Source organism: Sus scrofa, chromosome 6 (genome assembly GCF_054392235.1).
Source record: "Sus scrofa isolate SSC_HxYL_T2T_F1_AM1 chromosome 6, Sscrofa_HxYL_maternal_Yorkshire_Landrace_v2.0, whole genome shotgun sequence".
Taxonomy (NCBI): domain Eukaryota; kingdom Metazoa; phylum Chordata; class Mammalia; order Artiodactyla; family Suidae; genus Sus; species Sus scrofa.
Genome location: NC_139388.1, coordinates 36,176,131 through 36,191,291, shown reverse-complemented (window position 1 = coordinate 36,191,291; position 15,161 = coordinate 36,176,131). Strand labels below are relative to the sequence as shown.

The 15,161-nt window shown below is 45.8% G+C and overlaps 2 protein-coding genes across 30 annotated transcripts in view; one reads left to right on the top strand and one right to left on the bottom strand.

The window, feature by feature from the left end:
- Positions 1 to 4,230, top strand: part of ADCY7 (adenylate cyclase 7) — a 66,266-nt gene extending 62,036 nt beyond the window's left edge. For all 28 annotated transcript variants that reach the window (XM_084960317.1, XM_084960323.1, XM_021094204.2 and 25 more), the window contains 4 exons: positions 242 to 346; positions 695 to 809; positions 1,429 to 1,553; positions 1,724 to 4,230. In XM_084960317.1, the coding sequence (XP_084816443.1) occupies positions 242 to 346; positions 695 to 809; positions 1,429 to 1,553; positions 1,724 to 1,870 (492 nt within the window). In that variant the 3' untranslated portion in view covers positions 1,871 to 4,230. The remainder of the gene's footprint in view (positions 1 to 241; positions 347 to 694; positions 810 to 1,428; positions 1,554 to 1,723) is intronic.
- Positions 4,231 to 6,070: 1,840 nt separating this feature from the next.
- Positions 6,071 to 15,161, bottom strand: part of BRD7 (bromodomain containing 7) — a 41,604-nt gene continuing 32,513 nt past the window's right edge. Inside the window, exons 10-17 of one of the 2 annotated variants that reach the window (XM_021094213.2) lie at positions 13,230 to 13,337; positions 12,572 to 12,707; positions 10,446 to 10,557; positions 9,123 to 9,179; positions 7,641 to 7,755; positions 7,206 to 7,349; positions 6,835 to 6,978; positions 6,071 to 6,304 (exon numbers count right to left, since the gene is read on the bottom strand). In XM_021094213.2, coding sequence (XP_020949872.2) covers positions 6,249 to 6,304; positions 6,835 to 6,978; positions 7,206 to 7,349; positions 7,641 to 7,755; positions 9,123 to 9,179; positions 10,446 to 10,557; positions 12,572 to 12,707; positions 13,230 to 13,337 — 872 coding nt within the window. In that variant the 3' untranslated portion in view covers positions 6,071 to 6,248. The remainder of the gene's footprint in view (positions 6,305 to 6,834; positions 6,979 to 7,205; positions 7,350 to 7,640; positions 7,756 to 9,122; positions 9,180 to 10,445; positions 10,558 to 12,571; positions 12,708 to 13,229; positions 13,338 to 15,161) is intronic. The other variant, XM_021094214.2, reaches the window with a different exon arrangement.

Below are 15,161 nucleotides of genomic sequence, written 5' to 3'. Positions count from 1 at the left end.
AGTGAGACAGATGAGAATGGAGACAAGGAAGAGACCGGGAATGTCAGGGAGCAGAGACAAGCAGAGGAGCCGGGAGAGAACCTAGGGATTGTGTCCCCACCTGTGCGGAGGTGTGACCTCAAAAGGGAAGGGACCAGCTGCATTAGAAGTGGTGGTGGAAGGGACTCCTCAGCCCTTCTCAGAACCCGAGCAGGCCGGGCTGCAGCCCCCTTGTATGGCCCCGCCTTCCTTCATCCCACAGCTTCTGTTAAAGCCCAAGTTCAGTGGCGTGGAGAAGATCAAGACCATCGGCAGCACGTACATGGCAGCTGCAGGGCTCAGCATCCCCTCAGGGCACGAGAACCAGGTACTCAGTAATCTGGTGGCCTCCCCATCCAGCCGCAAATGAGGGAAATTCAGTAGATGGCCCCAACTTCCCTTAAAGGGAGTGCCTCCCGGTGTGCCGTCCTCGGAGGGAAGGGCGAAGGAGCTCATGGCTCAGCCCGAGGGGGGCTTTGGAGGCCCCTTGCCGGGAGGGGAGCAGGTCCTGGACCCTGTGGAGGCGCCTCGGTACATCTCTGCCCATCAGTGGCCTCCACCATGGGTTTTACACCCTGGCTGGCACATGCCAGGTCAGGTGCTCTGGAGGGTCCACCTGACACGTGGCTGGTGGAGGTGGGAAGTCGGGTGACAGCTGAGCCGTCCCATTCTGCAGGACCTGGAGCGGCAGCATGCCCACATCGGCATCATGGTGGAGTTCAGCACTGCCTTGATGAGCAAGCTGGATGGCATCAACCGGCACTCCTTCAACTCCTTCCGCCTCCGAGTGGGTGAGGCCCGGGGAAAGCGGACTGGGCCTGGGCTCTGGGTGGGACTGTGTGGCCCCCTGCTCCTGACAACGCCCCCACTCTGCCCCGTGTATGTTGCCATCTGTTATGAGAAGTTTCAGAAATCCCTCTCTGATCTTCCAACACCAGCAAGTGGGTTAAGTGTTCTTTCCTTGCATACTATTTATGAAGTTATCTTTGAAAGCTGCAATAGGACTATATCGCTACAGAGAAGGGAAAGCCCAAACCCTTAGCTGTAAACAAGTGACCTTAAAACAGACTGAGAACAAAGCCAAGTTATTAACCTAACTAGTCACTGTTAGCTAAAAGGGGCAGTGCTCAAAGCCCATTCACTCCTTAAGAGATTAGGTCTAAGAAAAGTGTTAACATTGGACCCAGGCTTCTTCTCAAGTAAAGCCAAGTCTGAAAACGGCCTGCCCAGGGTGCACCCTCCTTGCAGCCGCAGCACCAACTCCCCATCTCACGTCACAGACTCAGGAAGCACCCTTCCAGCCCTCATTTGTGTGTGGTCAACCCTTTCTGTGGTTGGTGGTGGATTCTGTGGCCTTACAGGCCTGAGGCTTTGCCTCTATGATCTGCCAACTGCAAACATTACCTTCAGGCATAAACCACGGGCCTGTGATTGCTGGAGTGATTGGGGCACGGAAACCTCAGTACGACATCTGGGGGAACACAGTCAATGTTGCCAGTCGAATGGAGAGCACTGGGGAGCTCGGGAAAATCCAGGTAGGAACTCACCTAAGAAACCTGGGCCCGGGGGGAGAGACGTTCCCTGGCATCAGTCAGCTGTGGGATTGGAGCCACAAAATTCTTGAGGGAAACCAGACATGTATGCTCCTGTCGGCCGATTTCCCTTGGTTCCTCCAAGCCTCTGAAGACTCAGCTTTCCTTTCCAGGTTACAGAAGAGACGTGTACCATCCTCCAGGGACTAGGCTATTCTTGCGAATGCCGAGGACTGATTAACGTCAAAGGCAAAGGCGAACTGAGGACTTACTTCGTCTGCACGGATACGGCCAAGTGTCAAGGGTTGGGGATGAACTGAGGGTCTTTTGGTAACATGCTGGAAGCCCATTATCTTCCCTGAAGCTAGCCAGAGACAGGACGGCTCAGCCCCCGCCTCCAGTCACAGGGGCAGTCCCAGGCCCTGGCCATCACCACCCCGGCAGGTGGCTGTGCGTGGCTTCCTCGGACTTGCACTGGAGGAAATCTTGGAACCCGTGCCAGATGCTGGCTTGAAGTGACCGCCGAGCTGCACCACACACAGGCAGCCAGAACCCTGTGCTGTCGGCGCCTGCACAGCTCCAACACAGCGGGGAAAGGCTCATTTGTGAGTTTTAGCCTCTCGTTCCCCCAGGTGCTGTGGGGGAGACCTTAGACCATGACCCAGAGATGCCGCCACCCACACTCACTCGCCCCCCTCTTCCCCCATCACCTGTGAGCTGCACAGGGGAGATGCCTCTTTCCTGGTCCAGGATATGGTGGGCCTGGAACACACACACACATGACCCCTTTCTCCCTAGCAGACCAGCTATAAGATTCCACATTTCTCATACAGGCAAACAGAGTTGAAACGGTGTTTTAAATCTATAAATGGTTCCCAACAATAGGGAGAAAACCCCGTAACAGACACTTCTTACTTCCCGTCACCTCTGGCATGTGTTTGTTTTAAATGGAGGTATTATCCTTTTTAATGACTTCTGAGATGCCAGACACACTCTCCTCCCTCCAGTGTGAGCTTAGGGGATGAGCTCAAGCGTGGGATGGAGCTGAGGAGCGGGGATCCTACCAGGAAGGCTAGGGCAGCACAGCCTTGGCTCGGAATCGGACAACTCTGAAGCCGGCGTTTTGAGGTCAGGTTCAATAAGCAGAGCCCAGGAGGAAAGGTATACGCTCTCAGCCCTTCCCCGACTCCTCATGAGTTTTTGAGTGCCCTCTGCAACCTCCGACTCTGTCTTGGCTTTGCACTGGAAAGGAATGGAGTCTGGGTCGAGGACTTGGACAACCTGTGGTTCTCTCCTTCAGTCCTCAGGGCTGGCTGGGAGAAGCTTCCAGGCAGAGAGGATCTACGTGTAGAGGCTCCCGTATGTGGGGAGCCCAGCCCTCGCACAAGTGCTGGGATGTTCTTGTTCTGAATTGAATGAATCTAGGCGGGTGAAAGAGCCGGGTCTGCAAGGCGGGGTCTCAGAGCGCTTCAGCTCCAAGCGTCAAAAGAAGTCAACCTGGTGCCAGGTGAGGAGTAGCCAAACTGCCCATTCCCTTCTCCAAACGGACATCACTGCCTCCGACCCAGCGCGGCGCGTCCCCGGGATTTGGAATATATAGCTGAATCTCACTACACAGCGGGGTTTCTTAGCCAGAAGTCATCCACAAATTCCTCTGAAATTATATGGAAATTCTTGCATATGTGAGACTTCAAAAGATGACCCCAAGCTGCAGCCGGGTCTGCCCAGGATGGAAGGCTCTGGACTGAGGCCCACCCCAGGCACGGAAAAGGGAGGACTAGCGGCAGCTCTGAGGCGCTGCATGAAACTGAAATAGGTATGAATAAATCACGAGAACTTGTCCTAAAGAAATTTTAGGGTGAAAAATGCTGGTAAGCGAAATAAGCCTTAAACTGCCTTTTTACACCCAGACTCTTCATGTAAAGTGCTGGTTGCAGGTGAGTACTACGCTGAACTCTATACCGTTAAAGTCAGCAGTGACCAGGGCTGTTCGGCAGGGCTCTCCTGGAGAGTCAGGAAGGTTCTGTCGATGATACGGTGTAGATACACATCAGTGAGCTGGCCTCTCTGGGGTGGACAGATTTCTACTCCCATAATATGCAAATTATTTTGTTCCAAGAGTTATCCCAGTTGGGAGTTTAAAAAATAATTGGTAATCATTCATGTTATTTTTATTTTTAATTAAAGCACTGTATTCAGGTAAGAATATTACGTTTCGGGCTTCTGATGTTCAGATCATAGTGTGTAACTGACCGTAAAAATCACTTATTTTTTATAAATCTGTTTGCCAATCACCAGGTCATTTCTCCACAACTGTCATTTTGCTCTACAACAGGACAAGCATCTTTTCTAACAGTGACCTTCTCTATGGGTCAGGGACTGGCTTCAGGTTTCTACTAAGGGGGCCTCCCTGACACTAGTGAAAATCACACATGAAGGTTTCTGGTGTACTTAGCAAGAAAATTTCCTAACAAAAAAGATTATTAACCACTGTATAAATTGTGTATATGTACAGAAATATGCTTTGAGAAAGTACATGCAATTGACTAGGGGTTATTCTACATACTGAATATTTATAGATCTGTAACATTTGTTTCGAAATGTTATTATTTCATTTTATAAAGTACCAGAGTTTCTACTTTGTTTAGCTTTTCATATATTAAATTAGTAATCTGAAAAACCTGTATATCCTAAAGTGTTTTGTCTTTTTGCCTTTTCTAGGGCTGCTCCTGCGGCATATGGAGGTTCCCAGGCTAGGGGTTGAATCGGAGCTGTAGCCACCGGCCTACACCAGAGCTACAGCAACGCGGGATCCCAGCTGCGTCTGCAACCTACACCACAGCTCACGGCAACGCCGGATCATTAACCCACTGAGCAAGGGCAGGGATCGAACCCGAAACCTCATGGTTCCTAGTCGGATTCGTTAACCACTGCGCCACGACGGGAACTCCCCATCCTAAAGTGTTTTGAATTTAAATGTTTTCTTGGTCTTCAGGAGCTTACTTTAGCTAACTAGATCTAAAGTTACTGCAGGAATTATACTTAACAAACATAAATATTTGAACTGATTTTTTAACTCTCTTGGCATATGCTTTCAAGAATATACAAATTTTTGAAAGATTAGGTCATCTTAACTCTCTTGAGAGAATCAATTTTCCTTTACCCTACTTGTTCTTTTAAATGTTAGTTTTCAAAGTCAAGAAAATAGTAAAACACTTTCTCGCTTGGTGTTTGGTGTTTTACAGATGGGACCCATACAGCCTGAGCAGGGTCTTAAGAACTAGTGCCTGGACATAGAAAAGGACCACATCTCATGGTCTCCTACCATAAGCTGCTCAGGCACGTGACGTCTGCATTTCAGATAAAAGTAGATGAGTATTAGTTTAGGCACATGGCAGAGGCATAAGTGACCTGTGAGAAACAGTAAATAGAAACGTAAACTTTCCTTTAAGCGTGGTGATTTCCTTATGTATTCAAGGGTGATTTAGTCTGTTGTTCTCCTACCTGGCTTATCCTTTTACTATAGTTCCGAATAACCCTCTTACAAATGGGAAAAACAAACCGAAAAGGAACACCAGACAAAATTACTGATGTGAAACTCCATTTTCTTTCTTTTTTTTTCCTGTGGTGATAAACCCGTAATCACCTCATCCACCTACAAAAGGACATCATTCCCAACAGGTATATAAGGAACATACTAGTAAATTCTAAGGTTATTTTAAGTGTATTTGTTTTCATGGTATAACAATGGAATATCTCACTGGATGGGCATTTTTTGTTGTTGTCTTTTTAGGGCTGTACCCGCATATGGAGGTTCCTAGACTAGGGGTCAAATCAGAGCTACAGCTGCCGGCCTACGCCACAGCCGCGGTAGCGCCAGATCCAAGCCATGTCTGTGACCTACACCACAGCTCATGGCAACGCTGGATCCTTAACCAGAGGATCGAACCTGAATCCTCATGGATACTAGTCAGATTCGTTTCCACTGAGCCACGACGGGAACTCCAACCAGGCCACTTTTTGAATAAAACACCAAGGTGAAATCTAGTAAGTTAGGAACCATTTGGTTATAATTTCCTTAATGAGAAGCATAGCAAATATGGGAAATGAGGGATTTAAATGATTTGGGGGAAACCTTTTTTGTCTTTTTAGGGCTGTACCTGTGGCACATGGAGGTTTCCAGGCTAGGGGGTTGAATTGGAGCTGTGGCCGCTGGCCTATACCACAGCCACATCATTGTCAGATCCGAGCTGCATCTGCAACCTACACCACAGCTCTTGGCAACACGGGATCCTTAACCCACTGAGCAAGGCCAGGTATCAATCCTGCAGCCTCATGGATGCTAGTCAGATTTGTTTCTGCTGAACCACAATGGGAACTCCCAATTTGGGGGAAACTTCTTTCAATGGAGGGTCATGAAAAAGGCTGCTTCATTACCAAGCTTTTCTCTATCACTTCATCCTGAAGTTCAGCCCCAGGGAAAGGCAAAGGGGTAACTTAGCTGAGATGCACAATACAGCTCACAGTCCCAGGTTCAGCTTTATTACCTAATAGAAGCCCAATCTCTGGAACATTAAAATTGTTCCAAAGTTTAATTAAAAACACAATTTACAAATATTTAATATCTTCTGAAAAGCATTTCCAAGTTAAGAGTGAAAAAAAATATGTACATAATATATAATCAAATACCAGTTAGCTTCAAATCCCATCAGGTCCACACTCAGTAACATCAGTCTTTTTAGGTTCTTCAAAATCTGGGGAAAAAAACCAAAAAAACCCTTCATTCAGCACTCTTTTCCTTTTAATTAAAAGAGGGATGTGAAGGAGTTCCCACTGGGGCTCAGTGGTAACGAACCCGACTAGCATCCATGAACACACGGGTTCAATCCTGGCCTCGATCAGTGGGTTAAGGATCTAGTGTTGTCACAAGCTGTGGTGTAGGTTGGCAGCAGCAGCTCTGCATTTGCCCCCTAGCCTGGGAAGTTCCATGTGCCACAGGTACGGCCCTTAAAAAAAAAAAAAAGGGATGTGAAGATGAAGAGTAACTGCTGACAGTCCTTTTTTACCATGTTCAAGGTTAAAGACTAGGTGCATAACTGGAGCTTTTTCTGTGAATGTGTGAAATCTTCATTTAGTCTTTAGACACGATGGAAGTAAAACTAAAACAGCTCATGCATTATTAACACAAAGAGGCCCAACTTTGCCGATGTTACTTGGGGGGAGACGGCTGATAGTCCCTTCACTCACATCGAGCCCTCTGCTCTCCCGAGACACAGGCACGTACCTTCTGTTAAATCCACAAAGTTGTTCTCAGCGACCGGGGAGGGGATGGAAATCCCCATTGCTTTTCGGACTCCGTACGTGCTGACAATATCACCTGGAGTTACTTGCTGTGCCAGTTCTTTAAGGTTATTGGTCACCTGTTCAGCTAGAAAAAAAAAAAAAAAAAATCAACATAAAAATAGTTTAAGGTACTGAAATGTGTTTCCTTTAGATAACTGAAAAAAAAAAAAAAATCAAAAGCCCAATAAACATATACATGCAAAAAATCAACTGTCCATGGTGGTCTTTCGTGGTTACTTTATAGCTGTGTCACTCCTGGGAAGGTTTCCCTTTAAGCCCCCTGCTTCTCCTCCTACCAGAGGCGCAACGTACCGAGATGCATTTCTCTGTACGAGGGACCCAAGAGACAGATCATGTTGGGAGGCGGTCTGGTGCTTAGACGCTCATTCTGGGCCTCCTGGAGCTCCCTGAGCAGTCTGGTGGTCTCATCGAGTTTCCTCTGGAACACTTCAGCTTCTGTGTGGTAAGAAAAACAACTTACAGCATGGACTTAACGTCTCTCCGATCTTGTGCAATAAACTGAGTACTATGCTCTGGGGTTTTGCTAGTTGTTGGTTAGTCTTCTCTCCTCAAGGGAGTGATTCCCCTCAAGAAAGCAACACTGCAGACAGGCTTTCTCTTCACTGAAGCATGGCCGGCCAAGATGCTCCTGTAGAGAGTGGCCATGCTGCTCTGTGCTAGCGTGACATTCAATCTTGAGTGCCTGGGTCATGAAGAATTTCTTTCAAACCTTCTGGAGACACTCACCTTCAGAGTCAAAAACTTCCACGGGAGCTCCAAAGTTTGTCACTGCTTTCAGTGCTATGAGCCTGTCCTGATTACTGAAGTCTAAATAGCCTGCTGGCTCGATGTCTGCAACCAGCTTTAAAAAAAAAAAAAAAATTCAGTTTGCTAAGCCCTAACAGTGCTAGAACGAGAAATTAGTAAGACGGCTTGTGTTTATTAACTGAGTTGTCTTACTTATTGTTATAATTCTGATGCCTATAACAACCTTTAGAATGCCATTTCCAAATCCTGGCAACAGTGTCCACAAATCCACACTTCTCTGTAATGGAATAGTGAGTCTTACACAATCCGCATTTTTTTTTTTTCCTTTTTAATCACTACTCCAAAGATAAAGGCCTCGTTACTGCCTGCCTACACTGTGAAGATTTTGTTGATTATCACAGTGCTGCATGTTTCTGAGGTTCACAGGCAATCTTTCAGTCTACACAGTGGCACTCCTCTACAACAGACCTCAAACACGAGATACTTCCTGGGCCTCCTCCTGGCCCCAAAGCCAGACTGTCAGAATTGCAAGCAAGAAACAAAATCCTAAAAAGAGTGTTTTATTTTTGGAATCACAAGACCCAGAGTTTCCATAACCCCAACGCTGCTTTGTAGGAAGAGATCAATCCTGATAACAAGTAACCAAAAGTTAAGGGTTCTGTTTCAACTGCGGTATGCACTCCGAGCTCAAACAGTCTGATCACCCAATTTCTCTGTGTACATATGAGCTAAAAGTGTGTGGTGCAGAAAATGGTATCAGTGCATACTGACTGCCATTTCAGCCGGGGCCTTACAACTCTACTCTATAAACTTCTTGCCCAGCTTTCCTTCCCATTCTTAAGATTCTTTCTTTTTCTTTTTTTTGCTTTTTAGGGCCCCACCTGCGGCATATGGAGGTTCGCAGGCCAGGGGTCCAATTAGAGCTGTAGCTGCTGCCCTACGTCACAGCCACAGCAACAGAGGGACCCACACCACAGCTTACAGCAATGCTGGATCCTTAACCCACTGAGCACAGCCAGGGATCGAACCTGTGTCCTCATGGATACTAGTTAGATTTGTTTCTCCTGAGTCACGACAGGAACTCATATTTTTCTTTTAAAATAAAAACTTTCAGAGTTCCCTGGTAACCTCAGCAGGTTAAGGATCCAGTGTTGTTACTGCTGTAGTAAGGGTTTGATCCGTGGCCTGAGAACCCCCACATGGGGGGAAAAAAAAAAAAAGCTTTATCATTTACGCTTTTTAGCTTATTCTCTATTTAAATATTTCTTATAAAGAATGAAATACAGCAGTTCTGTTATGGCTCAGCAGGTTAAGGATCTGGCATCGTCACTACTGTGGCTCTGGTTATAGCTGTGGAATGGGTTTGATCCCCGGCCCGTGAAGTTCTGCATGCTATGGGCCAAAAACAATAACAATGAAACAAGAAATAAAGAATAAAATACAATAAAAAAATATAATCACCTCCATTTCTTTTGCTGTGTCAAGTGTCCTAGGCTGGCCTTCCTCTTCAGGTGATGACTATAAGGAGAAAGAAAAACACTTTATTAAAAGATATATACAAGGAAAATAGAAAAATATCAAGAATTTCATGGCAAGATAAAAGGAATAAGAACATGATTAAAATATAATTTTTAAAACAAAAATGAATTAGATATAATTATTTGCATTTTGAGAATACTGTGTGAGGAGTTCCTGTCGTGGTGCAGCAGAAACGAATCCGACTAGGAACCATGAGATTGCGGGTTTGATCCCCCTGGCCTTGCTCAGTGGGTTAAGGATCCGGCGTTGCCATGAGCTGTGGGTCTGGCTTTGCTGTGGCTCTGGCATAGGCTGGAGGCTACAGCTCCGATTGGACCCCTAGCCTGGGAACCTCCATATGCCGAGGATGCAGCCCTAGAAGAGACAAAAGGACAAAAAACGAACTGTGACACAGTGGGTTAAGGATCCAACTGCAGTGGAAGTGAGGGTTTGAACCCCAGCCCAGCTTAGTGAGAGTTAAGGTCAGTGGGTTGAGGATCTGGCGCTGTCATAGCTGTGGCTCGGATTTGATCCCTGGCCCAGGAACTTCCATTTGCTGCAGGTGTGGCAAATATATATATATTTAGTTCTCACTGAACCTCAGGTGCTGACTCAGCTCTGCTGACGGGTAACCAAATGACAGGTACAGTGAGGGCAGAGGACAAGACAAATACAGTCAGAGCCACGAGGAAGAGTTATGACCCAGAGGAGACAGGGTTCATCTAATTACAGTGACAAGGACATTCTGGAGATGAACTCTCCTCCATACCAGAAGGAACATTTTCTGGTTCTAATCTTTGAGCCAAGTCTCTGAATTATCCCAGATAGTTTAAAGTATTAATAAAAGACAGCAGTGAGAAAGCTTTTTACTTTTTCACTTAAGGCTCTGCCACTGCTGTTACTGCATAATAAGGAAAAAGACATTCCCTATCATTTTAGTCGACTCAGTTTCAAGTGAGTAAGACTTCCTTTTTTTGTTAGGGTACATAACATGAGCTGACTTCTTGAGTTATAACCCCCATTTCTGATTCCTACGTTCTCAAGATGAGGCGATAATGACAATCTTCTGGCCTCACAGATCCTAGTGGCCGAGTTACTCGTTTCCGTTCATTGTCCTCCACCCATGGTCTCCACCCGGGCTGGGCTGTCTTTTCAGCGGAATGGAGTCCAGCTGTCACAGTGGTTAATCCCATGGTTTCATAACAGTGATGACTAACACTTGAGAGCCAATGACAAATCACCCTGTTTCTTGAGCAGCATTCTTACCGTCTCGGACTCTTGCAGGGTTCTAGAATGTCCTCCTTTTGTTAAAACATCCAGTAAACTATCTGCCATAACGTATGGATAATCTTGGCATGTGGCCAAAAACTCATGGATGCTGAAAAAAGAGTGTTAGGAAAGTCACTTTCACATAAATCACCTCCACTGGCGTAATCTCCCTGTTACAGCCCGCTGTTTCACCAGACACCCTGGGTTCACACACCACGGTGTGACACCTTCCACCTAGGCACAGCACTACTGACGTATTTACCAGGGATCAGGACGGAATTAAACAATATCAAGAACACGGTGAAAAGGAGATGCTCCTGTGGAAACCTTCAAGGAAAAACAAGACCTCGGTGAGGACGGGGTCCCGGGCTCAGTCAGCAGGGCTCTTTGCTCCTCCCTTCACTGCCTCCCTCAGGCGACTGCAGTCACTCACGACTCTCATGTGTACTGAAACCTCTCAAAGTTACACCTCTGGTTTGGACTGTACTTTTTGGACAGCTCCATGGGGAGCTCTAATGGGCTTCTCAAAACGTCCAAAATTGAGTTGCTCAATCTAAAATCTTCCCCTTGTCAGTAAACAGCAATGTCATCTTTCTAGGCTCTGTCTAAAACCGTGGAGTCCTGGACTTCTCACTCTCATGCCCCATTTCGACCAGTCAAGAGACCCGACTGGCTGACCACTGGCCCTTTCTCAGCACCTCAGCTGCCACCTCCACGGTCCATTTCTCACTTGGATCTTGACAGCAGCTCCCGTTTCCTCCCTTACCACCCGCAATCTGTTTTCCACACCGCAGCCACAGCGATCCTTTTACAATGATAAGCCAGATTCAGTAACTACCCTGCTCAAAATCCACCAATATTTTCCCATTTCACTTAGAATAAGACTCCAAGTCCTTGCAAAGATCTACCTATACTCTTTCTGCCCCTGACCGCTCTTCTTGTTCTTTAAAGGTATAGGGCAGGTTCCCACCTCAGGGCCTTTGCACAGTTATTCCACTGGCCAGAACGCTCTTCTTTTGGAAGACAGCTATGTTTGCTTCTTTAGTTTTTGCTCCAAGTTCACTTAGCAAAGCCTTCCCTGACTATCCTATTTAAAGCTGCACCCCTCTCTCAATCCTAGCCACTATCTTCCTTTGTGTTTTTACTTTTCTTCAAAACCCCTGTCATCATCTGATGACAGCATTGTTCCCCCGTGGAAACCCCCAGCATCTAGAAGAATTGCCTGGAACATAAGGAACATGCAATGCCTATTTGTAGAATGCGTGTATGAATAATCCAGAAGGAACTTGTTCAAGCTGGTGAGAAGAGGTCTAAAGGATACAAATACCTTGATCTTAAACCAGAGTCAGTCTCTGACTTAAGGACCTCTGCCCTGTAAAAACACTGCCACCACCACCACCATACATGTATAAAAGTGAACAATCCCCTCTTTGTCAGAAAGACCAAGAGATTGGCTAATCTATGGAGTAAATTCTTACACATAATGAAGTTAACAAGGTTCCAATGCCAAGAAGGAATAACCCAAGCTCAGTGTCCCACCCCGAGCCAGAATCCCAGTAAACCAGGACAAAATCTCATTAAGTTGATGGGATGCAAAGTACTCAGTACCCTACACAACACGGAAAGTGATCTTCCCACAGAAACATGGAATAAGGGACGGCTGAGTGCAGCTGCGATTGTTACGGCTGCCTTAGGAATCGAACCATGTCCCCCTCTGATCCTGGGGAAAATATGCTGCGGCTTCCCAAACCGATCAAGTTTGGAACAACTCACTGCCACACAAAAATGTTACAGAAGAACAAGTGGCACATCAACATTGTGAAGCAACAAGCTCCTGAACTTTAGCAAGCTGAGGTAGATAGCATCTTTAAAGATATTTTTGCAAGAATTAAAGTACTGCACATACCACCATCAGAAAATACTAGGGAGATACATTCTCTTTTTAAAGTATTTAGTTTCCACTAAAGAATGATGATAACTACAGGTCTATTTAATTAATGTCAATTAAAAAAACTGCTAGACACATTTTCTACCATTTGAATAACTGTGTTGATAGATTACTTATATGTATCTCTATTTTAGGACAATGTAGCACTCAGAATACTGATGAACTGGTGGCTCACCTGAAATCATTTGGGAGATCAGAGTCTTCTCCATAGGTTGAATAGATTAAATCAGAATCGTCCTTGCTGATATTTGCAAATGTGGAGTCGTAATGTGGCGCATAAGAACTGTAGGGTCCATAATTCAAGTATAACACTGTTGATTAAAAAAACAACAAAAATTACAATACTATGCTTTAACTTGTATGTCATTCTATTTTTTTTAATTATTATTAATGAAGTTGCAATTCAAGTGAATTTTTCCCCACAAAGGGGAAAGAAATCACAAGACTCATTTGGAACATTAATACTGATTTTCTAGTTTCTTCCTTTTTTTTTTTTTTTTGGCCGTACCCATAGCATACGAAGTTCCTGGGCTAGGGACTGAATCTGAGCTGCTGTTGTGACCTATGCCACAGCTGTGGCAATGCCAGATTCTTAATTCACTGAGCCAGGCCAGGGACTGAAGCTACACCTCGCCAATGACCTGAGCAGCTGGATCCTTAACCTACTGTGCCATAGCAGGAACTCCTGTTTCTCCTTAAAAAAACAGCTAACTAATGTTGCAAAAATATCATAAAGAGAGTTAGTGTATAAAGCAATTCATGGTAATTATGCATCTTCCCCCTATTCCCTGAAAGAGAGAAAAGAAAAAACCACCACCATGTGGGAGCCTTACCTGGAGTTACTTTGTTCCTTTTATCTTCTTTGAACCCCTGCAAAGTATTCACCCCAGACTGCAGTCTTCCAGTTGTCATGCCCAGTCTCACAGGGCAGTAGCCTGGCTCTAAAATATAAGACGGAGCACGGTGGAGGAAGTGTATGTGGTAGCGAGCCACCAGGTGCTCTGCAGTGTCTGAGTCTGAGTCTATGTGACTCTGGGCGGCCTCACTATACCCATTTTTAACATAAGACAATCTGAGTTGAGAAAGGCAGGAACCCAAGTCTGGTCCTTTTCATTACGCTCTGTTGCCTCCTGAAATTCTTTTTTTTTTTTTTTTTTTTTTTTTTTTTTGTCTTTTTTGTTGTTGATGTTGTTGTTGTTGCTATTTCTTGGGCCGCTCCCTCGGCATATGGAGGTTCCCAGGCCAGGGGTCGAATCGGAGCTGTAGCCACCGGCCTACGCCAGAGCCACAGCAACACGGGATCCGAGCTGTGTCTGCAACCTACACCACAGCTCACGGCAACGCCGGATCCTTAACCCACTGAGCAAGGGCAGGGACCGAACCCGCAACCTCATGGTTCCTAGTCGGATTCGTTAACCACTGCGCCACGACGGGAACTCCCTGAAATTCTTTATAATCATGTTGCACTTCACTTTAAAAAAACATTAAAAGTTGGTCCTTTTAATGTTAAGATGATGGAAGTAAACCAGTAGAAAAGGTCAAATAAAAGACTGAGTGAGGGAAGATACCTCATTAAAGAAAAGCACTTATATTCAGGATAAATTAATCTCTACAAGAGGCAGACTTGTAGTACAGGGAAGAACAGCCCTTAAAGATGTGAGAGCTGCAAACGAGGAATGAACCCCTGTAATGACAATGGAAATCTGTGATGCAAGAATAAGAATCGAGGCCAAGCACAAGAAAATGTGGTCTCTGGCAAAATCCAACAGAAAGGGTGTTTTCTCCTGAAGAAGATCTCAGTTTTGTAACATGACCCTGGAACAGCGTCCACTTGCACGGGTGATCACTGAGATAAAATAAACACACTTGTGAGAAACTTCAAATGTGTACATCAGACTTTGCTTGGTAATAAGCAGTCTGGAATTTGGTGTCCTAATTGATAATGGTACCTCCAACCAAGAGGATGAAACTGAGACGTCAACTGGGGCATCCTCCATCTTAAACCAGTCAACTGGCCTCCCAGGGGAGCTGCTTTAAGTGTTAGCAGTCAAGTCAGCTGCTGTAAGGGTGAGGCATTTCCTAATGCCTCCAGGAAACCCCGAGAACCAGACCAAGAGCAGAGACCAGAACCCCAGGTACAAAGAAAGGGGCAGATCTTGAGGGGTCACCTAAGTCAATTTAGTTGTAGCTCTTATCACCAAATTTTCACCACAGATACACTAGAAAGAGCAATGTTCTGAAAACTGTGGCCTTTTCTTTGACCTGAGACTCTGAAAGATTCTACTATGAAAACTTCAAGTGAAAGTAAAAAATGACCTTCACTTTGAAAACCAACCACTAGTTCCTTTTCTTCTAAGTTAAGGAGACTAATAATGTTTTCCTTCTTCAGCATTTCATGAGTGGAATGCAAGGCTAAAAGAGTACACTGATAGGCTTGCCTGTTCAGTCTTTCTTTTTTTTTTTTTGTCTTTTTGTCTTTCATCTTTTGTTGTTGTTGTTGCTATTTCTTGGGCCGCTCCCGCAGCATATGGAGGTTCCCAGGCCAGGGGTTGAATCGGAGCTGTAGCCACCGGCCTACGCCAGAGCCACAGCAATGCGGGATCCGAGCCGCGTCTGCAACCTACACCACAGCTCACGGCAACGCCGGATCGTTAACCCACTGAGCAAGGGCAGGGACCGAACCCGCAACCTCATAGTTCCTAGTCGGATTCGTTAACCACTGCGCCACGACGGGAACTCCCTGTTCAGTCTTAAAATGCATCAAG